Source organism: Gossypium hirsutum, chromosome D09, assembly GCF_007990345.1.
Source record: "Gossypium hirsutum isolate 1008001.06 chromosome D09, Gossypium_hirsutum_v2.1, whole genome shotgun sequence".
NCBI lineage: Eukaryota > Viridiplantae > Streptophyta > Magnoliopsida > Malvales > Malvaceae > Gossypium > Gossypium hirsutum.
Window position 1 is genome coordinate 38213841 of NC_053445.1, and position 27989 is coordinate 38241829.

At 33.2% G+C, this 27989-nt stretch overlaps 4 protein-coding genes across 5 annotated transcripts; 3 read left to right on the forward strand and 1 right to left on the reverse strand.

The window, feature by feature from the left end:
* Positions 1-2543: 2543 nt before the first annotated feature.
* Positions 2544-9876, reverse strand: LOC107891535 (nicalin-1). Its single transcript, XM_041100556.1, has 14 exons — positions 9435-9876; positions 9196-9353; positions 8097-8200; positions 7384-7450; positions 6281-6373; positions 6037-6201; positions 5769-5909; positions 5597-5674; positions 4589-4701; positions 4425-4485; positions 3810-3977; positions 3248-3349; positions 2966-3055; positions 2544-2816 (listed from the first exon to the last, which is right to left on the reverse strand). The coding sequence occupies exons 1-14, from the start codon at positions 9718-9720 to the stop codon at positions 2754-2756; spliced, it is 1689 nt and encodes a 562-aa protein (XP_040956490.1). The 5' UTR covers positions 9721-9876; the 3' UTR covers positions 2544-2753.
* A 1979-nt stretch (positions 9877-11855) lies between these two features.
* LOC107891536 (ruvB-like protein 1) lies at positions 11856-16983 on the forward strand. Its single transcript, XM_016816368.2, has 12 exons — positions 11856-12338; positions 12925-13113; positions 13234-13365; positions 13468-13617; positions 13826-13981; positions 14414-14548; positions 15216-15281; positions 15454-15560; positions 16218-16317; positions 16422-16513; positions 16597-16666; positions 16764-16983. Exons 1-12 carry the CDS (start codon positions 12249-12251, stop codon positions 16851-16853), a joined length of 1377 nt encoding a protein of 458 aa, XP_016671857.1. The 5' UTR covers positions 11856-12248; the 3' UTR covers positions 16854-16983.
* A 1302-nt stretch (positions 16984-18285) lies between these two features.
* Positions 18286-19796, forward strand: LOC107891537 (NAC domain-containing protein 89-like). Its single transcript, NM_001326787.1, is given in 4 exon segments — positions 18286-18512; positions 18667-18920; positions 19015-19314; positions 19408-19796. Coding segments are annotated over 4 exon segments (1116 nt in total). The 5' UTR covers positions 18286-18313; the 3' UTR covers positions 19771-19796.
* A 5903-nt stretch (positions 19797-25699) lies between these two features.
* Positions 25700-27909, forward strand: LOC107891538 (uncharacterized). 2 transcript variants are annotated; one of them, XM_016816372.2, is made up of 3 exons: positions 25700-26059; positions 26668-26850; positions 27399-27909. In XM_016816372.2, exons 2-3 carry the CDS (start codon positions 26692-26694, stop codon positions 27564-27566), a joined length of 327 nt encoding a protein of 108 aa, XP_016671861.1. In that variant the 5' UTR covers positions 25700-26059; positions 26668-26691; the 3' UTR covers positions 27567-27909. The 2 variants fall into 2 exon arrangements, with proteins under 2 accessions (XP_016671861.1, XP_016671862.1); XM_016816373.2 differs by having other exon boundaries at positions 25881-26059; positions 26662-26850.
* Positions 27910-27989: the final 80 nt, after the last annotated feature.

A 27989-nucleotide genomic window follows, 5' to 3' on the forward strand; every position in this document is an offset into this window, starting at 1 on the left:
ATCATAAAAATTGGTTTTCTTTCACATACCTTAGCTGTGGCATGGACAGGCCTAGGTCACCAATAGGCTTAATTTTTCGGTTTGCTTTATTTTGAACCAAAATCTGAAATCTGGCTTCATTTGAATGACGTACTTGAAAATGTCGGCAGCTTCCTTGGGTGTGTTGATTTGATTTGCATTCCACCCAATGCAGTTAGTTCCGCACTGGTTCCGGCCATATTGGCTAGTGTACGGATGAGAATTCAAATTGCATATTTGGATACCTAAAGATATTTTGACTGCTTTTTACGGGTTCAGGTATTGCAAATTCGAATAATATTCGAATTCAAATTTTAAAATTAATACCCACTATAAATTTAAGGCGGATGCAGATAGATATTCTGAATATCTATTATATGAAAATGTATTGTTTATTCACATTGATAAAAATTCTAACATGTACTAATTGCACTAGCTTACACTGGCTGGATCATTATGGAGCTGCTAGTGTGTGAATAATGTTAGGGTAAATTACACTCGATGTTACTAAACTATTAGTAAGTTTACGTTTTGATCACTCAATTTTAAAAGGTTACAAAATAGTCCCTAAACTATTTGAAAGTTTTCATTTAAGCTATTAAACTATTAGAAAGTTTCTATTTAAATCACTGAGCTATTAAGTTTTTTTTAAAATAAAAAGTCTAGCTAGTGAGCTCTAAGCAACGGTTCAGCAATCGATATGGTGGACCTGTACCCATCAATGAGTAGAAGAATATACATTAGATCCAAGTTGTTTAAATTTTGGTTCGTAGATTCATGATGTTCAAAGTCGTTTCATGAAAAAAATTAAACCATAGAAGAGAAAGGGAATGAGAGCTTTCGATTGGTACAAACGATACAAACAGAGAAAGGCATACAAAAGTGATTTTAATAGTCCAATGACTTAAATGAAAACTTTCGAAAGTTCAATGACCATTTTGTAACTTTTTGAAGTTGAATAACCAAAACATAAATTTACTAATAATTTAGTAACTTTGAGCGTAATTTACCCATAATGTTAAATATAAAATAGGAACACTCTCATAGTTTAATGACTATTCGTATAGTTGACCATTAAATATAAAATTAACTTTTTTTTTTATCATTTATAATGATAAACTATAAAAACAAAATTAACTTCTACCTGTTAAGGTTTACCTACTTTAAAGTCCCATATTGACACATCTATGTCTGTACTTAGATTTACTCCTACTTTGATAGTCAATACAAATTATCTTCCTCTCTGGGACTTTAGATAACATTATAATCGAGTCAATTGCTTGCCGTGACTCCATGAACTATGGACTTTACTTCTAGATCATCTACTAGAAGAAGTCTAGAAGAAGTCCGCATACAAAACAACCTTTATGATGCAACTTTTTATTAGTTTAACATAAGTAATCAATTAGCCATATTTGCTTGTACATGCAAAACTATTGAGAACCTACCAGCATAAACACTGTATCCAATCAGCTGGTCTTCTAAAAAACGGCACAATAGTCCGCCGGGGCTGAGTTTAAAGCGGTTGTCAATGTTGTATCTAAGGTCACGTGTAGCACGAACTAGGTATATATCGATGACACTAAATGTTTTGTATGTCAGTAAGAATCTGATCACACTCAAATGAAGCACGTGACTATTGCCTCACTAATATTGCAACAAATTTCTGGTGTTAGATTGTATCAAAAGTCTTATTTGACAACAAATTCTGGTATTAGATTGTATCAGTAGTCTTATTCCACAGTCGATTTAGTTTGTATTTGAATAAGAGAGAGAATAAACAGGATTTCAAAATCTAACGGGTAGTTTTAACCACTTATTTCTAATTCGATTGGTCGAATTTTATAAAATTACAAGTATTTTTAACAAAAAAAACCAATTCAAGTTCAACCAATTTTAACCCAACTTAACCAATTCCAAACAAATCACATGTCACCAGTCTAACCCCTCACTCGACCAGTTCTTGGTTCAATGAAATATTATGTTCGACCAAAAAAGAAGGAATCGAAACATAACAATTCATTTGATTAAGCAAATTTATATACTAAAAACAAGTTTCATTTTCATTCTTGATTCCAAACTCTGAACTTGACAACGATTAGGAAGCCCACCTAAGTATAGATGAAAATTAAGACTCAACTGAATTAAGAAGGTTGTCCCTTGGGTGGTAGATTTCTAACAATTTTATTAGGTCAGCGTAGCTTGTTCAATTTAGAATAGCATCTCATGTTCTAACCTTAAAATCCCCCCCAAAAATACCATGTAATATGTATGTGTAAAGGATGAAATTGCATAAGCAAAGCATCTAATCCACCCAGTAGTAACTATGAGATCACCCCAAGCACACCCTCAGTGTCCAAGGGTCATGGACCAACCATAGAATCCAATTCAAATACCATCATCAACCCCAAATCTCAATCACCATCAAATGCATGGCAACAAATGTCTTCACCCTGCAGATAGTTTTGCACCATTTATGCAGAACCCTTATTAATTTCTCTGAAATTTCACCATTCGAATAGATCTGACCAAAAATTTCCAACATTTGGATTGATTTCATTTTTGGAAAAAATAAACGTCTACCATCTATTTTGGAGCAACATTTAAAACAATCCCTAGTATAACTAAACTAGCAAAATCATTAATGAGAACAACCTGAGAACCTCAGAAATTTCAGTTTATGCTACATCAGAAAACCAGTCATACTCATACCATGCATTTTTGCTTATAAGCGATCAAGCAGTTTTCAGCTTTCGAGAAGGGGGTCGGCGAAATAAACTGATTAGATCATCAAGACCCTGTAGAACAGCATTGTCATCGGATTAGCATTTCATTTTAAAATAAATGTTTTGTCCTTTTGGTTCTAAACACAAGTAGTAAAAAAGGTGAATATATGCATATAGCATTAACATAAATGTTAAGATTTTCTTGATAGCGAAGAGTTTACCCTAGTTGTGATGACAAGAAAACTGAAGAGCACTATCAAATAAGATCCCAACACAAGGAGTAACAGCAAGTCAAAGGTTACACTAGCAACCTGTGACAACACATTTAAACCGGTCATTATGCAGTCTCAACCAATCTGTCAGTGGTCCAGGTATTAACAACACCCCCTCCCCCTTTTCCCAATACATAATTAAATAAGAGTTAATTCAATCATTAGAAAGAGGTCGCACAACTAAGAAAAAAAATGAAATATTCACCAGTTGGAAGTAACCATGGTAAATACCTGATATATGTTAAGCCTAGCGCTAGTCGAATCATAGAAAGTAAAAATCCCTTCAAGAGTCTCATGTTGCACATTCACTTCATCAACATGACCAGCTAACTCCTGCCATTGAGCATAACAAAAAGCAGTCAGAACTGAAAGTGATAGAAAGTACAAAGCAAGTCATTCCGGTGTCTTCACCATTTACCCTAAATCCCTATCCAAAAGCTTGTTCAGTTATATTTACCAACAGAGATACATGAAAGTTTATCAAACTGGTAGAAGAGAGTAAAAGTTCTGAAGTGATCTAGGTTGAAATACAAATACTTTCTTCTTTAATTCTGCTTTTGAGTAATGGCAAATGCAACTATTCTTCACAAAGCAAGGGTTCCTATCATCAAAAAAAGTATTTACCAAAGACATCGACAATCCCTGCATCTTAATTATCATATTTTTGTTTTCCCTTCATTTTGATTCTTTTAACCTAAATTCAACTCTCAAGGAAAATCATAAAATCCTTAAAAGTGCAAATCATAATCTTATAGAAAGAAACAAGATCAAAGAAAAAGATTAGAGCATGAACCTTTTTCAATGCCATGACAAAAGGGTCATCCTTTGAAAGAAATGGAGCTACTCGAGGTGTTTGTGATAAAACATCCAGCCAAGATCGTATATAGGCAGGATTGACAGCCAAACTGCTCTCATCTGCAAAAATTTGGATATTTTTTCCCTGGTGGCCATAGATATGCCTCTGCAAAAAGAGGAAAGACAATTTTGAAGACAAAGTACATGGCCCTGCCAAGCCAATTATTAAAGCTTAATGTCTTCACACACAAATTAACAACTATCTACATACTCTTACTATACATATGAAATAACAAAACAGCAGCCACCAACACACAGCCTTTCCTGACTAGTTGGTCAGGTTCTCTATATAGAATTATGACCAGTAAAAGAATGGTTCTTTTCATACTTTCTACACATGCTTCATTTGGTCTTTCCCCTTCCTCTTCTGACATGAGCATCCCCCAAGTCAACTACCTTACAAGAGCATATTTGGCCCTTAACTCCTAAGTCCAAAAGACTAAAATCTCAACAATAATCAAAATAAACAAAATACTATTACTATCCTACTGAGATAATTGTAATTAATTTACACTATATAATTAAAATATGCTAGCAAATCATATGATCTTACCGCAAGACTTTCAGCAACTAGCTTCACACCTCTAACAATTGCAGTTTCATTTACGTATTGTCTGCAAAAAGAGTCATGCTCTCAGCAACTAGTCTCAAACACACGAACACACGCGCACACAACTGAAAATTGGATTAATAAGGGCTTAGATTTGAAAATATGACCTGGTATCAAACAGACCACCAGTGCTTTCTAGGAGTTCTGGTGTGACAGAAAGTTCAGAAAGAGTGGCAGCAGTGACTCTCAGCCTTGAGAACTGTTCATGCTCCCATGCTACCTACAGCAGCTCAACTGCTTTATTACTTATTAAACAGCAGAAATGCAAAGCACACAGAGCATTCTTATATTTACGCACAGAATGTCCTCATAAATATATCTAGTGCACCTTCATGTGTGTCATGTTGTAAAGTCTAATGTTACCAGAAACAGGAAAAAGAACAGATTTAACACATTTATATCAAGTTAAACATTGTCCAGAAAATATATTCTGCCCAAATAGGCCACATGATTATAAAGGACAAAGGATTGAACAAAAAAAGATTATAAAGGACAAAGGGATTACTGCTACAAGGTAGAAACCACAAAAATAAGTTCTTTTTTTCTTTTCCCTTTCCTTTTTTTTTGGGGGGGGGGAGATAATTAACCACAAAAATAAATTCATTTATATTTCTTAGTGAGGTGATCATGGGTTGGGCTACCCGGCCCGGCCAGACGGCCGGCCTGAAAAATGGGAGGGTTCGGGTAAAAATATAGGCCCAAAATCTGGGTTTGGACAAAAAAGAGGCCCGTTTGCCTCAGGTAAAACTTTTTTGGCCCGGTCCCGACCCGAATTATATATTAAATATATATTTTATTTTTAATCAAATATACTTTTTAATCAAATATATATTAAATATATACTTTTTTGGTGTTGTAAAATTTAATATGGGCAAGGCCGGGCTGGACTCAGGCTTAGCAATTTTCTTTCGGGCCGGGCTTGGACAAATTTTTAGGCCCATATTTCGGGCCTAGAAAACAGGCCTAAAATTTTGTCTGGGCCCGGCCCATGATCACCTTCCTCATAGATGAAATTGACAATAAAATATACTGATCAACACATTAAAAATAAGTTCATTTCGGAAAATGATACCCAAAGATGGATCAAACATTGAAACATGCGTATATCAACTTACTCGAGGATTAGAAATATTTATTTTCTTGTGCTTTAGGCCAACTTTGAGGTCCAACTCCTCTGCTACATTAGATAAACCCTTCAATAAACATTATGTATTAGATTACTAAGCATGAAAAGAAAATATCATTTAATGCCTTAAAAACCTATTTTGCTGGATGTTACCAGCTTACCTCAAAAATTTGCTTGATGTAGGCATTCTCTGGAGGCTTGGACACATGAATCCACAATTCATTATCCCAAGAACCAATACTATTTAAGCAAATAGCATAGTCGATACTCTCACGTAAACGTTGATCAAAACTCCGAAGCCACTGCACCATATATGGTACTTATATGATCATGATAACCAAAATTGATAGCAGAAGTAGCTAGCCAACAAGATATACAAGCCTTTTGAGAGAGATAACAAAAGTCTGTTCACTAAGGAAGACTAATCACCTTCTGAGTCCCATTGTAGTTATATGGTCCGCCAGATGTCAGGCCAAAAAGTAAATTGTACCTTCCTCTTGTCTTAGGATTTGAGTAGAGAAGAGAGAATAACCTTGCTATTTCAAGAAGAGCCACAATGCCACTTCCATTGCTGTCACTTCCCACCGATAATGCCTACATGTATAAAAAAATTCACACGTTCATTTCGATAATCGAAGATGATTTTCTTTACTAAATTTTATAATATACGTACAGGAGCAGCCCCAAATGTATCATAAGATGCCACAATAGCAATGGTTGGAAGTTGATTTGCATCTCCATCAGTTTTTAATCCAGACAACCACCCCTGTTGTAACAGAGCAGAACTATCAGAATGAAAACTTGTAGCAATCACCACTAATAGCATATTCAAGATTCCTCGAAAACACATGCAGTGAGTAAAATCTAGCACAATAAATTTTAAACATACCAATATCTGATATCAAAACAACTTCCTAAACAAAAACATAACATGAAGATGGGGCATGAAATGCATGAAAAGGAAACCATGAAACTTTCAAGACCCCCTGATTCCCTCTCCCCCCCCACCCCCCCAAAAAAAAAAGAAAAGAAAAGGGGGGGGGGGGAAGAAGTCAATAAAGTTCCATCTTTTACATCACTACTACTATCTTGGCGAGTATGTTAAGGCCACAAGGCAGACTCTAGGGGTTAGAACCGTTACATTGGCAGAGATGCAAGGCACAAAAAAAGTGCTCACCAGAGAGATGTAAGGTGCAATATGTATGTGTTTTTGTACTTGCCAATGCATATATATAAAAGGATAGGCTTAAGATATGTAATCGTGACCTCAAAATCTAAAAAGAGGTCCACTTTATCTTATAAAACATACCAAACTATCTTATTTTTTGTTGGTCAATCAATATACATGGTTTCTTTTTGGTCCCACATTTGTTGTTTAACACTCAAACATCAAGAAGTTGAGAGTTTGATATTATCCCTTTCATACTAGTAAAGGTATAGTTAATAAAAAATCTGAAAATAAATAATAGTAGAGAGAATTACAATCATGCAGACTTCTACCAACTATTGACTTAAAAAAACACAATTACACAATAGACGCGTGCTTGATCAAATATGTCTTGTCTGAAAGGATCTGAGGCATTTGTGTTGTCTGGTTCTAAGACAAAGGCCCCAGGTGCACCTAGGCACATGCCTTAACAACACTGAACTTGACCTCAGCCTCAACAGTTCGAATGCAATAAAAGGGGTTTCTTTTCAAATGCTAAAACAAACTATGTGAATGTAACCAGTTGCAACTCGTTTCCTACACTTGGAAGAGTAAAACTTGACACAAACCTGAATATTAGTCATTGTGGGAGATGCAACTTTCTTAGGTTCTGCTGTTGGGATAACAAACTTGTATCTGCATTATTACACAATAAGAGTTGAAAATGATGTGAATAATTACAAAACAGGATTATTTTCTTACCAATCTCAACAGAGAAATGAGCCAGAGAATACGAAAGGGCAAAGAAGCATTAGAGGTAGAGTCATGTTTATTCATAAATACACAAACATGGTAAAAGAAACAACAGAAAGACTAAACCAGGAAAAATGCAGAAAGATTAATGTAGGACCCCCATTTTGTTCACAAGTGCATTGCTTGTTTTCACCTTCACCTCAGAAAATGATCATTCCAACTTAAATAAAATCAGGGAGTAATATGTTCTCTCCCTCAATAGAAGCAAATTAGACCCATTTCCTAATACCAAATGGGCATCCTTACAGAACAATTTGATAGTGTCATGTCCCCGTAGACTTTTGCTGGAACAGTTTCAAAAGAACGCTTATTACAAGCGAAATCCAAAAAAACATTTATTTCATTTTGCAAAACCCTTTCCACCTTCCCAGAGAAATAACTGGCAGATCAGAAGCATGTGCTTTTCCAGTTAAGGTAAAAGTGTCACGAAAACAACTCATGAGAAAACAAACTGAACACATCACGGGACAAGCTTTTAAGAACAAGAGAACCCAATTTTTGAAATGATAACAGAAAGCTTTCAACTGACCCGCCAGTAGTTGCAGTAGCAGGCTGACCCATCAAATCATTCTTCTTGATATCAGCCAACACAGTATCAATTTCATCGTTCTCAAAAGCAAAATAGACAGGATACTGCAGTAGAAAAATCCCACGATAAAGTTAAGAATTTGAAGCATAAAGTAGACAAAAGAGAATCAAGAGGAGAGTAGTAGAAAAATTTTCTCTCTTTTCTGGCAGTCTTTCCCCTGTAAATGACAAGTAGCAAATACTAAGTTTGGAATAAAAAAAAACCTTATTAGCTGGATTTCAATTCTAAAACTCATACGAGAACTTAGAAATAGAGTAGTAAAAGTGTCTGCCCTAGCTAAGCACAAGTGGAACACAGATTGATGGCATGCTTCAGGAAACCAATGAGGATGAGGCCTAAGTATATACCATAGTATAAATACTTTCCGAAGAAAAAGTCTTACTGAAGATGCAAGAATAGCAATAAAAAAGTAGGCTCAAATCCTAAATATTTATTGGTGTCTAAGTTATCAATAAGCATGTGTCAGAAGAAATTTCATGGTTTATGCTATTTGCCAATCATTCAATTACTTGATAACAGACTACAGGCATTCTTTCAAGATGGAAGCATGGATCATGAATGTGGAACCTAAATCTTTTAGACTCAGCAGGTTTTTTGGATCAAAAGCTGAATAATTCAAACAAGGTATAAATTGAATTCGATAAAGACGAAAATGTCAGTGTAAATAACAACGATGCAGTAACATATATGATTTACACAAAAAAGAAATGCATTAAGTCAAAAGATGATGACAACATGAAGGGAAAGTCATTAATACAATTCCTATCAGTAAACAAGGGCCCAAAAATATCGCAACACAATTAGAACATGCCAATTGTGAAGTTAATGAATTATAACATAAAGGAAAAGACATTAAACACGATTCAGTCTCAAGCAACAAAAAGCAATACTTGTGAACTGTCAGATTAACAGAGTTCGGATCTTGCTGAAAATTAGGTTGGCAACAAGGAGACTTCAATCTCAATACAAAGTAACTACTGCAAAATTGATCTGAAACTTATATCAAAATAGAGATATTAATATGTCTCTATATACTCACAGGTATATTTGAATGTACAAGCAATCGCTCGAGCTCTGCCAATAAAATTTTCATTTTCTCTTTTTCATGAACTTGCTTATTCCCTCCAGTTTTAAAGCTAAGTACTTCAGGAAGCAAAACTAACAATCCTCCCAACGGATTTTTTTGATTGATATATTCTGCCAATAAAAAAAAATAAAGGAAATTAAAATAAAGAACTAAAAATAGAGAGAAGTTAAATTGATGAAATGAAAGTGAACCTCGAACGAAAGTGATATTCAGTTCACGTAGAGGGATGATGAGAACGGTTCTGGAAAGATCGACACCGGGAGGGAAATGTAAGGAGGCGGCGTGATGGTTGAGGGCGGCGAATCGAGATCCGAAAGGTGAACCGGACATGTCGTATTGGATTAGACGGTAGACGTCGACAGCAGCGGCGGCGTCGCAGAGTTCGACGCAGGCTACTAAAATGAAGAGCAGAGCGATGACAGAGTACATCGATTCCAGCATCTCGCGGAGACCGCCCGGTTTCTTTGAATTTGCCATCGGAGGGAAGATGGGCGACGATTGAATCTAGGGTTTGGATAGAGTAAAAATGAGAATTTGGGGTTTATCTTTCTTTTTGGTGTTTGTTTAATGGAGTGGAGCTGATTCCATCATGTCGCTGAATTGTCAGCTTAGCAGTGAGATTATACATAATAAATGCATGGAAAATGATTTTTTAAAATTCTTATTATTTATAATACCACATCATTATTATAAATAATAAATCATTTAACTTCAACTTTTTATTTATGGAAAATTTTGTAGAAAATATTAAGTTAGATTTTATTTTGTTAAAAATTTAAAATAAATTATTATTTTTTATAAAAAGAAAATAAAATAATCAAATTGTCATATATATATATATATCTTTTATCCAAAATTATTTATAACAATATAAAATATTATACTAATATGACTAAAATTTAAAATTAAATAATATTTTAAAATTAATATTTATTTTTATTAAACAATATATTTATATTCTATATTTATATATACTAATTTATCAAACAATTTTTTAATATAAATTTTGTATTTATAATTTAATAGTGAAAATTTAATACTTAATTTTTAACACTTAAATTTTTAATTTACGAAACACATCCTTTGAACTAAAAAAAAGTTTAAATTGAATACCTTTTCACTTTTCATATAAATCACAAATTATTTACCTTTTATTTGGATTCTAAATTATGATTTTTATAAGTTATTATTATTGTTATAATAAAACGTAATTTTAATTAAAAAATTACGTTAACAAAAATGCTAAACAAATTTTAGCTGAAGATTAGTGTTAACGAGGATTCCATTAGTTAGTACGAAAGAGAAATGGAGAAACACTGAGATAAAAAAAAAATTACCAATTATTAGTTTTGGTCTGTTTAAATTTAAAAATAAAATTTTAATTAATATAATATAATATAATATGATTTGGTCCATTATTATAGTGTCATTGTTTAGTTTAAATAATTAAATTTATTAATTATTTTAATTAAAGTGCTCCCTTTTATTTTTACTAAAAGCATCCTTTCTAGTAAAAAAAATTATGTCGACGTCATCGTCAATTGAAATATTTGTTTTTAATTAGAATAGTTAATTGGATTAATTATATCATAACTGTAAGAGGGTTGAATTAGAAAAACTAAATCACAAATTTGATAATGGTAAAAGGACCAAAACCCAGATTTAACCTAAAATCTTAAAAAGGGACGGTTGAAGACTAGCGGTAGGTTGGTGGCATCAAGGATTTGGCTTTTTGCTTCAGCCTCGGAAATGGATTCCATGCTTTTTGTTTTTCATTTGCCTGCAAAATCTGAAATAAATACATAATGTCTATCTGCCACAAATACCAAATTTAGGTTCAAATGGAAACTCTTCAAACAAATTTTGTTGAAGAGTATTTTGTGCAATTTGATTTTTCAACCTTTTGTATCGTATAAGAATATTTTTTGGATAAATATCGGCAGGTTAATGACACCACTTTAAAATTTGTTTATTTTTTCTAATAAATATTTGTATTATTTATGATTTAGCAATGGTTTTTATTTAATCTCTGGGTAAATATTTTGATGAGTCTCATTAATCATTATGTTTTGCTCAAATTCTCAAGTTATTTTTGTATTGTTTAATGATATATATTTTTATTTCTTCTATCTTTGATGTAGGGAAAGATGCCACAAGGAGAGGCCGGAATTTGGAGGAGCAAGAACTACCAACCCTCTCATCTTAGGCAACTTTTACTCCAACTGGGCTTAGCTCAACAGTTAATCGAATTAAACTAGTATTAATTGAATTAATTAATTTTTTAATCATTTAACCTTTAATCAAATTAAATTTTTTTTGTTAAAACAAGTATAAAACATATCAATTTTTTATTGATAATGTTTATTTGATCGAATTAAAACTACATATAATTTGTATTATTAATTATTAAATTCGGTTAATTACCCGATTTTATATCAATTAACCAATAACTGAACTTTTAAAAAATCATTAATCGACCTTCGACCGAATTAGATCGATTAATTGACTGATTAACCAAATTAAATCAATTCGATCAGTTAATTTTTAATAAAATATCTATTTGAGCGAGAAAAAGAATAAAATAATTAAATAAATAGGAAACATTATAATTTGTACATGCACATCTTTATTAATTTCAATTGTAGTGAGTTTTATGTGATATATGTATAATTCATCTTTATTATAAAATCTTTCGAACAATAATAACTCGAATTTAATTGAGAGAAGTACTGACTTCAATCCTTTGTTGGTAATGTTAACATTTTCTCCCTGTAATTAGGGTTTGGTTGAGAGATGATTGTAAAGTAAGTGATTAAAATTTATAAAAAGAATATATAAGGAAATAAATCCACCATTTCATTGCTCAAAATGGAGAAGGGTTTAAGAAAAACCTTACCTTTATTTCTTGACGAAAAAGCCAGGTTTCTTTGCTGCCGCTAGCGCTCCTCAAGCTTTCAAGCTTCTTCCTTTTTCTTCTATACGATCAAACCAAAAAATACAAATAGATGGATAAAATGAAGATAGAAGAGGTTCAATCAACGGCCAAAAAGCAAAGAATCGCTACTCATACTCACATCAAAGGCCTTGGTCTCGATGTATTCTCTTCATTCCTTCCTCCCCTTTTTAAATTTTTTTTTTCTGAGCTTAAATGTTTTGCATTTTAGTGTATTTCTGCAATATTGTTGTAATTGTCAGCATTTTGAAGTTTTTTTTTTGAGCCATGGAAATTTACCTTTTCTTGGTTTTAGGGTTTTAAGCTTAAATAGTCAACTGTTAATTCAATTACTGGAAATTTGTTGTTAATGGTATACTTTTTCAGTTTTAGAGTGGACAAAAATATAGTTTAACTGAAATTGAATGTCCAGAAATGGAGATAATAATAAATATTGAACCAACTAATTCTCAATTACGGACTATGGAAAGAATTGGATGGCTTTTGAGGCGTAGATTTTTGTTAATTGTATGAGTTTTCAATGCATATATGAGTTGAATAAGTGGTTTTTTTTCATGCATTTTCACTATGAAGTTTCATTGATAGAACATAGTAATTTGCTTATATATTCTGAACCATATCTTTTGCTTTCATTCACTTGTTGTTTTTACTGGAAAAATTGAAACCTATGCTTACCAATTTGACCAATTTCTAATCTTTACGAGCATTTCTTTTCCTTTGTTTACCAGCCCACCGGGAATGCCGTTCCTTTGGCTGCAGGTTTTGTGGGGCAAGCAGAGGCAAGGGAAGCAGCTGGTCTTGTGGTGGATATGATAAGGCAAAAAAAGATGGCTGGCCGTGCACTTTTGCTGGCTGGGCCTCCCGGTACTGGGAAAACAGCTTTGGCCTTAGGAATTTCCCAAGAGCTTGGGAGCAAGGTTCTCATTGTCTTTTCCCTTTATTTTTGAATGCATTTGAAATTTGCATTATTGTGTGCCAGTTCTTATGGAGGGATTGGCAATTTTTTTCTATATGTATTCCTCTTACATTATTTTCAGGTTCCATTCTGTCCAATGGTTGGATCTGAAGTATACTCTTCAGAAGTAAAGAAAACTGAAGTTTTGATGGAAAACTTCCGACGGGCTATTGGTCTACGCATCAAGGAAAATAAAGAGGTCTATGAAGGAGAGGTAAGTTACACCTAATGGCAGTTCTTTGTCCCTGATTTTATTTGATTGTTTTCTCTTTGGACTGCTGGGATAGACCCTGAATCCTGGCTGTTCTTGTTTCAGGTTACTGAACTCTCTCCTGAAGAAACAGAGAGCGTAACAGGTGGTTATGGTAAAAGCATTAGCCACGTAATTATTGGATTGAAAACTGTCAAAGGAACAAAGCAACTGAAGTTGGACCCTACAATTTATGATGCCTTGATTAAAGAAAAGGTAAGCCTTTAAGTTTCTCTGCATTATTATGTGGAAAAGATTGTTCAAGTTTTTATTTTCTGGCTTTTTCTAAACTGTATGAGGCACTATAGCGTATTAAAATATTTGTCTCTTTCCTTAGGGACCTTTTCGACGTTTATGTTTCTTATCTGCCTAAGAGTTTTGGCTTCGATTTGAAATCTTGTGAGGTTTTTAATTTGACTGGCAGGTAGCTGTTGGAGATGTTATATATATTGAAGCAAATAGTGGAGCCGTTAAAAGGGTGGGCAGAAGTGATGCTTTTGCCACAGAATTTGACCTTGAAGCTGAAGAATATGTGCCGCTTCCCAAAGGAGAAGTTCACAAAAAGAAGGAGATAGTGCAGGTTTGACGCTACTGATATTATGCTTTTCCTGTTTGGCCTTGAAGACTTGGTTCTGCTTATATTTTTATACTGATGGGCTTGGACGTTTTCCTACTTTGTCAACAAGTCTTGTTTGTATATATTAATGACCGTTATCATCGTCCCTTTGATTTCATATGAGAAGTGAGGATTCTTTTATGAATTTTCTTACCAACATTTTGCCAATTACAAACTGTTATTTGTTTGCTTAAGAGTTGCAACCCACTTGATGAAGAAACAAGGGAAAACAAGTCTATGAATTTGATGCCTTCTGCATTTGCCTGATATGTTACAAATATGCTTTGGTGGGCTTGGTGTCATTTCCCTTTCTCTGGTTCTAAATTTATTGGTTTTCTACCCATGCTGAAATTCATTAAAAAACAAAAAGAAACTTTCTATTTTCTTCACCATCAGGATGTAACATTACATGATTTGGATGCTGCTAACGCACGACCTCAAGGGGGCCAAGACATTTTGTCTTTAATGGGTCAGATGATGAAGCCCAGGAAGACAGAAATCACTGACAAATTACGACAAGAAATAAATAAGGTATTATTTTCCAAACACATTTGGCATCCACCTATATGATGATTTTTTTGTGGACAATCTGTGGGGAGTAGCCTTTTACCAATGCTATAATTTCTGTGGGCAATAGCCATTAGTAGGAGCCCTGCAAAACTTCACTTAACTCTATATGTATTTTATTTTTCTTGTTAAGTTTTTAGAATTTTGCTTGTATTTTTTATGTGGTTTTAGAAAATGGTAGGATCATAATATTTTAAAAGCAAAGAAAAAACAATATGCCTTTATTGAAAAGATTGAGATTTACCTCATTCTGCACCCCAATCATAATATTGAACAACTCCAGAGTGAAACAGATGAATTGATGCAATTTTAATGTGATTGAATTTCATTACCTGCCATGGTTTCCCATAATAGGTTTATGTTTTCTTCATCCCTTCTTGTTTGAGTAAATCCTCAAATCCTAGTGGTTTAAATCTTACTTTTTAACTCTCTTCAGCTAGTTGGTGGCTTATTTTATGCTCCCTAGAAGCTATAGCTATCCTGCATGGACGTGACATTAAGAGTCATATGGATTGGTTATTCAAGTTGGTTCAAGCTTATGATTTGGATTTTGAACTTGGCCTCTAGGCTAAATTCTTTGCTAGAAAAATGGCATGCCTTTTGATTGAAATGACAATGTTATTTGTGCCAGGTTGTTAACCGGTATATTGATGAAGGTGTGGCAGAGCTTGTCCCAGGAGTTCTATTCATTGATGAGGTTGAGTTCTTTCCTGCTTATGATACATGTCCGTAGATGCAAGGATACAATATATATTTTCTGTTTATGTGCATGCACATATTTAGATCAAAGATATTTATCATGACCTGTGCACATGTTAAGCACATTTGCACATCAGGTTTGCTTATGCTTTCCAAGTCATGATTTGCAGGTTCATATGCTGGACATGGAGTGTTTTTCATACTTGAATCGTGCTTTAGAGAGCTCACTATCTCCAATAGTAATTTTTGCTACAAATAGAGGAATATGTAACGTAAGGTAATGAAAATTGTTTCTGAGCCGTATGAATTTTTGGTTTATCGTCTGTTCTTTTAATTACATCTATATAACTTTAACTCAAATACAAGATGAGCTATTATTCTAATCATAATGAAACAATGTCATTGGTTTAGTCTTGTTTTCCATAAATCATAGCATGCAGAAATAGCTTGATGCAACAATAATATCATCCCTAAAGGGATTTGGTTATTGGGGACAATTTTTTCTTGTATATATTCAGAATTTAGGCTCTCATAATTGAGGAGCAGTGGTAGATTGAAACATAAATGTGATACAAAATTTAGATGTTCATACAGAATTTAGGCTCTCATAATTGAGGAACAGTGATAGGGTTAGCATAAATGTCCCAGGCTTGAAATTTAAGAATCAAAATGAGTCATCTTCTGCAAGATTGTTTTTTTCTGGGAATACCTGAAGATAAATTTCATGTCAGCTGTTATATTTTTGGGTTGGCATAGTTTTTACATGTTCATTTTCCTTGCATAATGTTGAATATTTTCTATAACATGATTTCTTTTTTGACATGAAGATGGAACTTATGTCAATTTTTATATTTTATAATATATTCTACATTGCTTATGCATTGCCTGATTGGTTTGATTCTAGTTTGTGAAAAATGAATATGCATTTTTGCAGGGGTACTGATATGAATAGTCCTCATGGCATACCTGTTGACTTATTGGACAGATTGGTGATCATCCGCACACAGATTTATGGTCCTTCTGAAATGATACAGGTTATGGCCTGGTTATATGTAATTTTTGACATCGGCATTTTGTTACCTGTGGCAAGCATCAAATGAAAACCCAGCCAAAATTTTCACTTATTTGGTGTATGCAGATTTTAGCCATCCGTGCACAGGTGGAAGAACTGGTTGTGGATGAAGAAAGTCTGGCGTTCCTTGGAGAGATTGGACAAAGCACATCTTTAAGGTCAGGTTTAAAATATAGATTTACTCCACTATCAGTTGCACTTTTCCAACTTGAAGCATACTTACATGTTACAGTTTCTTCAGGCATGCAGTTCAACTGTTATCACCTGCTAGCATTGTGGCAAAAATGAATGGTCGAGACAACATATGCAAGGTAATTAAATATTCAGAAGAAGCTGTTTTTCATGATTGTTTACTTATCATCAATGCAAGGAGTAAATGCAAATCCGTTATTATGTATTTGGTTTTAGGCGGATCTTGAGGAAGTAAGCAAGCTATACATAGATGCCAAGTCTTCGGCAAAAATTCTTCAAGAGCAACAGGAAAAATTCATTTCATGATAATCCTATTTTTATATCTTCTTTCCTCTTGCCCTGCAGTTTTAGGTTGAATTTTGTTGTGCATTGTTTTCTCTCAGTTGGACAATTGATCATTAGTATGTGCAATGCAAGATGATTAAATGATTTATTATTGATTTGCTTTAAGTCATCTAGGGTTCTTTGAACAACCTCATGTCTCAGGCCAGGTAAATCGCATATAAAATTCAACCAACTCCTCTCCACCGTTATAAGAAGTAGCAGAGGTGTCATAGAAAACGGCTGAAGCTTTGAACCACGGTAGCTCCAATGTTAAGGGTGGAGGTGTCGCCACCCTGGTAAACCTCAGCAAAGAGCGGTCCGTCAGGTTGTGGGGTGGCATTGAGTTATCGATGTTGGAATCAGAAATTAATCCTGATAACTTTAATTATAACAAAAAAGGGTTTACATGTGCTTAAATATATAACCCATTTTGTCAAGCTTTTGTAAAACTTGCATTTGATAGAAGGTGAAAATCATATTGTTATGATTGGGTCGGTGGTAAAGAATTCGAAGTCTTTTTAAACTAAGTTTTCTGAAAAATCATTTTTGGAGAGTTTTGACATTATTTAGAGTAAAAGATCGAGAAAACCAAAAGTCAGTTCGAATTGTATTGTTTAGTTTAGTTTTATTAAATTAAAAAAAAAAAAGAACTCAGTTTTGGTTTGGTTATTATTTGGTTTTTGGTTTTATTATAGGAACTGAGTTGAATTCTTTTATTTATTTATTATTTTTATAGTAAAAAATAATTTTAAAATATCAAAAAATGATGAATTGAACCGATTTGAAGTAATAAAATTCGGTTTAATTCGATGCTTTTGAGGTTGAGTCAGATTATGGTTGGATTTTTCAAACCTAAACCGGTATCCCTTAGTTGAGAGTTGAATGCAACTACAGAAGATGTTAGTGAAAAAGAAAAAATATTATCAGTGTTTAAAAATAAATCCTAAACAAAGGGATTAAGCAAAGGAAGAACCTTGAGGAGAGCGGTGGAAGACGAGACAACCTACGAGTAAAGCTCAAGTTGAGTTGATGAACCCTTAAACACGGTGATGGAGGTCTAATCAAGTACTTTAATGGTACGATACTATTATCATATCCCTAACCTCAAACGTAACGCAACGCCACGTGACGATACAGGTCCGTACCAACTGTCAAAACAATCAGTCCTTCACTTGTCCCACAATCCGACATCACATCACATCACATCACATCACTTCCCCTTCCATACGCAAAAAACTGAGAAACAAAAATAACCAAGTTTCCAACTTCAAAAAACCAAACCCAGAAGCCAAAGCAAAGCAAAGCACAACTTTTAACGTATCATCCATCCCTTTCCTCCAAGCAAACCCAACCAGAAGCCAAGACAAACAAAACACTTGTTTCTTCTTTACACCAAATAAAGAAGAAAAAGAACAAGGAAAAGTTTGTGTTTCGGTTGGATCATGACGGCAGGTGAAGGGGTTTCAAGAGAAACCCAAATGTCTATTCAAGCCTCTTCAATGTTTCCAGGGTTTAGATTTTCACCAACTGATGTTGAGCTCATTTCTTATTACTTGAAAAAGAAACTGGATGGTTATGACAAATGTGTTGAGGTCATTCCTGAGATTGAAATTTGCAGATATGAGCCTTGGGACTTGCCAGGTTAACTGCCCATTTTAATTCTCTAATTTCTTATAATGATATTATACATGATGCTATTGCATTTAGGTTTTAGTAATACATGCCTGGAGGATTCTACTTTGTTCTTGTTATATATTCGGTGGTGTGATTTCTGGTGTTTTTTTCCCTGTATCAGTAAAGTCCATCATAAAGTCAGATAATGAATGGTTCTTCTTTTGTGCTCGAGGAAGGAAGTACCCAAATGGTTCACAAAGTAGACGGGCAACCGAACAGGGTTATTGGAAAGCCACAGGGAAAGAACGTAATGTGAAGGCCGGTTCGAATGTGATCGGCACGAAGAGGACTCTCGTCTTTCACACAGGTCGTGCTCCGAAAGGGGAAAGGACCGAATGGATCATGCATGAATATTGCATGAAAGGAAAATCCCAGGTTACTAATTCTCTTATAATACTAACATATGAACAATAATTGCTCATGTTAGTCATTGACAGTGTTTTTCTTTTTTGCTGTTGGTGATTTTTAGGATTCCCTAGTGGTATGCCGTCTTAGGAAGAACAGCGAGTTTCGTCTGAATAACAATTCAAATCGGGTTGCTCGGAATCACAGGGAGTTGTCAATCGTGCATGACAGTAACCATGCTACCTCAGATGGTGGAACTGATCTAACTGGCATCTCTGAAGGGGACAAGGCAATTGAATTCTATTCAAAGAAGGCTACTAGCAGTAACGATTCTCATTCTATTGAGCAAATCGATTCGGCATCCGAATCCGAGCAAAAGCTTTCCAATGAAGTTGCACCAACAGAGTCTTCTACACTTAAGAAGGTTGTTAAAATCAACAAGATTGCTGGTTTTAATTGATAATCATAATGCATATGAACACGATTATAATCATGTTTTTTTGCTTAAAATTTACAGGATTCTGATGATGAAGAAGACTTCTTCGCTGAGATACTGAAAGATGATATAATCAGGCTTGATGAAGCTTCATTGTCAGCCTCAACACCTGAGGTTTTGCCTATGATAGCCACCACTACCCACCGTGTATCCCTTCTCCAGGGCGGAGCAAACCGGAGAATCAGATTGACAAGAACTAAAGCAGATATCATCCAACATGGCATCGGTGGGATCTCGACCAAGAAATGGAAGTCGGAGGAACCACCAAAATGTTTGCTATCTGTATTCTCACCGAGGACTGCCATTTTAGTCATCCTGATAACTTTACTGGCTTTGTTGCTGCCATGTTCCAACTTCAAAAGCAGCAAAGTATTTCAAATATGATGCATTGTAGCAGCAGAAGTTATGGGAATGAATAGCGTTCATAGCTGATGGCATTTGATTATTTCAACATTGAGTTCTTTATCTGGGGGTGTAAAAGAATCCAGTTTGGTTAGTTTAAATGGTCATGAATAATATAATTATTTGTATTCAAGTTGTTCTTCTTTCATATTTAGTCTAAAAGCTAGCCAACATTTGTTTGTTTATGGGTGAGGCTGTCTAGGCATCCAACCCAGGACCTAGTCTTTTGTTCTTACATGAGAAGCTTTGTTGATAAAAACATGTTCATAAAAATATATTATCCAATAAATTTACAAATAATTAAAAATAAACTAATTCAATCAAGTTAATTATTAAAATATCCTTTACATATTTAACTAAATTATATTATTATGAGAATACTCTTATTTTTTCATTTAAAACAACCAATAAAAATAGTTGCAAATGTTGAGTTTTAAAGTCGTGCCCCTAACATCTATAAAATCTTTTCTTTACCACTTTAGTTAAAGTTTTATTTTGATATTTTTATACATTTCAATATTATTACACATTGTATATATATTGATAATATCGCCGATTGAGTTAGTGTTACAAGTTAATTCGATACCAACTCAAGAAAAATAATAATATTATGATAAACAATTAGGTTGCATTTAATATCCTAAATTTAATATATTTATTTATTTAAATTTCCTTTTTAGTCACAAATTTAAATAATAATTTTTTAACTTTAAAAAATTACAAATTAATAACTAAACTATTTGAAAGTTACAAGTTGGTCCTAGCCCATTAAGTTTCTATCTGATGTTAGATGTGGGGACGGCTAATCTACAATTCGGTCATGAAATTATTAATAATTTTATGATTTAGTCACTCAATTATTAATAAATTTATAATTTAGTCACCCTCAACGTAGTTTAATAAAGCATACAATTAAGTTATTTTTTATTCTCCCAACTAAATAAAAGAATATATATTCTATAGACTAAACCAAAAAAATAAAATCATTCTCAATAGCATGTTAACTAATATAAATAGAGCTAAATGTTATATATAGATATTTGAAGGAAATTAAAAAATTTGACTAGCTTTTATCTTGTTGACTGATTTGGTTCTGAACATTACTCTGAAAAAAAAAGGGTAAATTACACCAAACAGTCACTCAACTTTGGGATAGCTGACAAAATAATCATATTGGTTTCATTTCAATCACTCAACTTTAAAAAATAACAAAACAATCATTTTTACCATTTTCTGTTACAGAATTAACGGCAAAATGACATGGCAAATGACTGTAATGGCCTAAATTCAAGGTTATCGGAACAGTGATTTCGTAGCCACAAATTCGATTTAAAGATAAATTTATTTTAATATTTTTGCATGAATATTGAGATGATAGGAAAATCGTATGAAAATATAGATAGAAGAATTTTACCGATTTAGTGGTTAGTTAGAAAAAGAAATTATTGAAGAAATTGGGTAAAAATAAGGTATCGAGACCTCGATCTCGTAAAACCGAGTCAAAAATATTTTTATAAATATTTATGAAATTTTAGTAATATGGTAGTAAAATTTCGTTAGAAAATTTTAATGTTTGGTTAGTCAATTAAGTGAAAAGGACTAAATTAAAAAAGGTGTAAAAGTTACTAGAAGGATTAAATAGCTCAATTGTTAAATGAGGAGGGACATAAATTGCAAATAAGCCCAAAATGAGATATTTTGGGCGGCATAAGCTGAGAAAAATCAGGAGAATTGGTGAAATAAGGGTAAAATGGGAAAATAACAAATTTTACTAACATAAAAATAGGACCAAATTGGAATATCTAGAATTCTCTTCATATTCTCTTCATTATCATTAGCCAAAAACATCCTAGGGGTCTATTCAAGCTGGTACTTCATAATTTTTTGCACCAAGTGAGTTAATCCTTTCCTTTTTCTTGTAATTTTTTTTGTTTCTAAGACTTTTACAACTAGGTTCTATTATTAAACTCATTAGTTTTTTTATTTTATGAATGAAATTGAAAGTTGCTATGAATATGTGCTGGAATTTTATTAAGAAATAGCATGAAATTGAAGCTTTAATTTGTTTATGAGATGATTTTATTAGGTAATTTCAATAGAAATTGATTTGTAGGACCTAATTGTGAAAAAAGTTTGGAATCAAAGTCTAGTGCTAAAATTATGATTTCCAAAGGTTATAAAGTAGTTTAAAGTGATATAATAAAGTCTTAATTGAGAAAAATTAGCTCAATTGAGAGGTTAATTGAACAGGGATCATTTATTGAAAGCTTAGGGAAAAAATTGTAATTAACATCATGCACTAAAACAATTTTGGACAGCAGCAGTAGTCTAACTTTGAAAAATAACCAAAAATTTTATAGATCTAATTAGAGAATGAATAAAATATTAAATTAAATCTTATTGAGTCTAGTTTCTTATAAAAGAAACGGTGTAAGCAATGGAATTGTAAATAATGAGATATAATAGATTTTGTGAGACAATGTCAGAATGAATTCAGGTTCCCCTGTTCTGACTTTGGAAAATCATAAAAAAATTGGCTAAAAATAATTAGGGGCTTAAATTTATATGTTTAAAATTCTTAATGAGTCTATTTTCAAAAGAAACAAACAAGAACATCATCCGAATTCTGTACAATGAGATAATTAATTTTTAGTGAAGAGGGGTCAGAACTGTCAAACAGTGAAATAGGGTAAAATTTAAAGAATAAAATTTACTTATTGGCTAAACCAAAAATTCTGAAAATTTATGGTAAGAAGATATATGAGTCTAGTTTCGGGAAAAATTAGCGGATCTTAATTTGGAGTTCCATAGCTCAAGAGATAAATAATTTAGTGACTATGACTCAATGAGACAACTTTGAATGCACTATAAATAATAATGTAATTATAGAGAATGTTACATATGAACATGAAATGTATTAGATTAATGATTAAATTTATTTATTTAGATCTAAAAAATTCAAATACGAAGCTAGATCGAGGAAAAGAAAAAGTTCGGGATTAGTACATTTTTGTTTACGAACAAGTATCGAGGTAAGTTCGTGTAACTTGAATTATATTCTTAAATGCTTGAAATGTTTGTTAATGATGTGAATATGATTTGAATGTTCATTATATGAAAATTGATGAAACATTGATATATTTGATAAAAAGGGGAAGAAATCCCGGTTGAATAGAAGGAAAATTCGATGGATCTCTGAAAAGGAATTGACGATAAAAAGGATCTAGCCCGGACGGGTGATCCTATCCTGATATAGCCCTCCCGAAGAATATGTGGAAAATGGATTTAGCCCGGACGGGTAATCCGAATGAGGGTCTGAATTTAGCCTGGACTGGTAATTCAAATCCAAGCTCATTAGAGTAATTGTCATTGTAGAGGATTTAGCCTGGACTAGTAATTCTGACAATACTCTATGAGTTTATATTACAGGGGATTTAGCCAGGATTGGTAATCTCGCTGTAAGGATGAGGTTCGCGGGAGTGTGCTCTCTGAAATGGAAATGTGCGCACATGAATATGAATTGATGGACCTAGAATTGTACACTAAAGTGTACCTCTGAAAATCCATCGAAATTCCGAGAAATTCAACGGGATAAATATGGAAAAATAACAAGGAGATGGAAATCATGGTATTGATGAGCTCATCAATCATAGTATATATATTATTGATACATGAAAATTATTGAACTAACTTGAATGTTGAGTTTGTGCATGTTAAGGGAATAATGCATTGAATGGATGTATGAATGTTTATTGCATTGTATTGAAAATATTAGGTAAGGATAATTCTTGTTACATGAGCTTACTAAGCACAAAGTGCTTACCTTGTTTCCTTTTCCCCTGTGTTGTAGTGTTAAGAGCTCGGAGGTTGGATTTGGTCGGAGACGCACCACACTATCAACCTCAAGATCTCGGTATATAAAGAAACTTTATTTTGGAAATCAATGGCATGTATAAGCTAGTAAAGTAAATGTTAATGTGAAATGAATGTATGGTTAGCCATTGGTATAGCTAACAAATTTTGATTTTGGTATGTGATGAGGTTATCTTATGAATATGTTAAATCTATCTTGAAAATATGTTGAAAAGGATTGGTTGTGTTGGATTGGTCTCGGTTTAAAAATTGCAGGGAAGATTAGATATTTATAAAGGGGTTATATTGAGTTCATAAAAAAAAGACTTTGGGATTTTGCAAAAAAAATTATGGTTCCGATTTAATCTCGGTTTGGTCCTGATGTATGTTTTGGGCTTCGGAGGCCTATCCAAGGGACATCATGACATGTTTCGATAAATGAATAGTATTTAACTCGTAATAAAAAATATGTTTGATAAAATTTGGTAATGCCTCATACCCTATTTCGACGACGAATACAATGACAGCTTGCTTGGTGTCATTAATCGTCCAGTTGGCCGGTTAACACCAATTTAAATAGCTCCTTCAGAACCAAATTAGGGTTTATGCAATAGAATAAGAAGAGAAGAAGAAGAAAAAGAGAAGGAAGAGGAAGAGGAGGAGAAGAAGAAGAAGAGAAAAAAAATGGATTTAGGATGGTTTCTGTTTAAGGCAAAGAGGTTATCAAAAAGAAAGAAGGGTTTGTTGTCAATGATTGAAGTAGGGCTATTGAGAGATTCAGTGTCAGGAAAGGCTTTTGAAGTGAAAGCTTTAAATCGTGGAGAATAGAAGAAAGATGGGATTGGTTTAGTGCAATTCTGGGTAGGGGATGCTTGAGAGCTGTGATCTGCCATTAAAGTTTACTTGTTAGTCACTGCTCTGGACCTATTCCTCAACAGACCTACCTATCCTCTTTTTATTAGATGGATACCAAAACCAGACCCTGCCAAATTTCTAATATGAAACAACTGTAAAAACAAGGAAGCAACCAGAATTTGACTAGAACAAAAAAGAAAAAAAATAGTGCGGAAGCAAAGGATGAAAGGGGAGAACCCAAATTTGAAAGCTCATTTTTTATTCTTATCTGTGTTGAGTGTTTTTCTTTTTCATCTTGTTTGTTTTCTCTGTCTAATCACTTTGTCAAACTTGTTAGGCAAAAAAGAAAGGAGAAGACAATAAAAAGAAATTGAAACCAAAATTAGGATTTAAAAACTGGTAAAATACTAAAAACCAATATCTTTCTCTTTCTCCAGCTTTATTCTTCTTATTGTCCTTCAATCTTTGTTTTTTTTTGTTTTGGTTACTTACTGTTATTGACCAAAATTAGGCAAATAAGACTTTTTTTTGGCGATTTAGTATTTCAAGAAGAAATTTCTCTACGGGACAAAGTTTAGCAATTGAAATTATCCATAATAGAAGAAGAAGAATATTGGGGGGAAAAACCCTAACCCAATTTAATGGTGGTGCAAGTAGCGGCGGCTAGAGTACTTGTCGGTGTTGCTGGTTTGTTTGTAGGGTCAGTTGTATTGGGGTCGTTGGAGACTTTGGGCTAGTTAATTGGCCACGTCATCTATCCCTTTAGGTCTATAATGGAAAATGTTAGTGGGTGACTGATTTGTCACTTTTTGATAAAGCTAGTGATTGTTTTATTATTTTTCTAAAGTTGCGTAACTGAAATGAAACCAAGGTTACTATTTTTTCAACTACCCCAAAGTTGAGTGACTGTTGATGTAATTTACCCAAAAGAAAACCTTTCTTTATAATGATTGATTTCCTTCTTATTTTAGCACCTAATTATCTTCACATCACTTTTATCATCATTATTTTATCTAATTAATAACTAAAGAGATTTGCTACTAGCAATTAAAGACTTATTACTTCATTATACAATTCATCAACTCTTACTTTTATTTGATTAATTGACAAAAATTAAAATAAAAAAACCCTAGGATATTAATTTGGTTGAGAAAATAATACCACATTTTATTTAATTGTTTCAATGGAAAAATTATTAAATTATTCCAAGAGTGACCAAATTGTAAACTTACTAATAATTAAGTGATCAAATTGTAAAATTACCCATCCCCACATTTTATCTTCCGTTAGTAACTTAAGGGGCTAGCGACCAACTTGTAACATTCCAATAGTTTAGTGACCTTGGTGTAGTTTACCCAAATAAATATTAACTGGGGCTTTATTTTTCTTTTCCGCCATTGATAATTGCTTCCTTCGTTGTTATAAACGAAAGTAAATGAAAACCGACTCAGAAAAAGGACAAAAAAAAAGCCTTAGCTTCAAAACTCACTTAGAACTCTCCGAAGAGGAGTCGAGAATGTGTTGATCGATCATGAATTCAGGGTTTCCTCGTTAACTTTGATCTGTAAGTTTTTTCCCGACTTCCCTTTTTTAATTTGGGCATTTTCTTCATTTCTTCAAATAATTTGGTCGAAGATAGTAAATTCAGTTTCTTTTTTGGTTGTTAAGATAGTTTAGGAAAACAAGAAGTGCCGATTTCCGAGAATTTCTTTAAGAAAAAAGAAATTGGAAATGCCATTTGGGGCTTTATATAAAAAATTATTTTTACTTTATTAAAATTTTTTTTGGGATAAGTTAGCTAATTTGAATATATAAAAACGTGGGAAATTTTGTTTTACTTGGATTTTTCTTAATTTTCTCGGCAACCAAGCAGAAAGTTGAGTTTTTTTAGCTGAATTTAATCCTTAATAGTTGCTTTTGAGTTATTTTTACGTGTTAGGATTTGGTTTGTATGAAATTACTGCATTTCTTCATGAATATCCATCTCAATCTTGGGTTGGATTTTTTAGTTTAATAAGTTTGGTTAATCGCGTTTCAAATGATTATAATAAGAAATTTAGATCGAACAAACTATAAATAGTTCTTTCGGCATTCCCACTGTCTCTTAATAGGAATGTTTATGGTATGGTTTCATTGAATGTTGAATGTGGGTTTTTTTTTTTCAAGTTACAGGTTTCATAAGAGAGTTAGATAACAATGTCGAGACCGATGTTACTTGTTTTCCTATTTATTATACTCATAATCGCCTCACAATTTGAGTGGAGGCAACCACTTGTTGTTGATGTTGACACGACCCTGAGTGTATCGCAGAAGCCGCAACAAATTTCAAGGAGGGAAGAAGCTGTGAAAGAAAAGGTGACAAGCCTTGTACTTTTTTTTTACCAATTCTAATTAAAATTTCAAGTTTATCTTTTCTTGATGGAAAAGAGTTGAATAATGAGATTAGTTTCATTGAAATGCATACGTCTTACGTGACATATTATATGTATAGTTGGTATGTAAACTTAAGCTGAATTGCAAAATGCAAACCCTTTTTTATATCTAATCTTTTCATTTTCTAATAAGCTTGCTACCGTTGGTTTATTCAGTGTAGGAAGTTAGTTCGTTTAAATGCAAAGCAAAATGTTTTATACCCTTGTTTAGCAATTGCTTCTGTAAGCTTCCCTCTCAGTGTTTTGTTTGAGTTTTATCTTTATATTCAAGATTTATGTTTGCTCAAAACATGGTATAGCATAGAAGGAACTGTGCTATTGCAACCTCTGATATGCCAAAAGGCAGGAACTAGGTACTTGGGAAATGTTTGCCTTCAGTAGCAAAGTATAACGAGGGCGTTGTCTTGATCCATATCTTCCACTAGCAATTTAACTTCTGATTGACTTTGAGTGGAAATTTGTCAATTGCAGATCATCTTATCACAAGAGAAGAAGATTCAGAGACTTAATGAACTTGTGCGGAGTCTTGAGCAGCAACTGCTGCAGTGCAAGGGTGATAACAAGACAACTAATGGCACTGTAAGCTATTTGACTGAACGGATTCTTGAGCTTGAGAGGCAACAGATCTTAGAGGACTAGGCAGGCTATTATATCGCAAAACATATGCTCTGATTGTGGTGCATTGAAGCTTTAAAATCCTTGTTTATCCATGTAAGTGTAAGTTCAATATTTCATTTGTTGTAAGTTATATGGTTTTTTCCCTTCATTTGTGTCCACTCCATCTCTTCCAAATGGAAGCGGTGAAAGCTATGCACACAGTATAAATCATCCATTTTACAATCCTTAGTCATTGCTAAGTGGCTGCTGTTATTTGACTTAGCTACTTTGAAACCAATCTTCTGTTATTATACTGTATTAGAATTATCAGCAACATTTAGCTGATTGAGAATGAAAAAAAAGCTGTGATGAGTTTGATGGTGTAGGTAGTCGGCTCATATATGATGCTAAGAAAAAGTTATTTTCTGTGTTTACATGCTACATGATTTTGTGTGTTGACTCCAA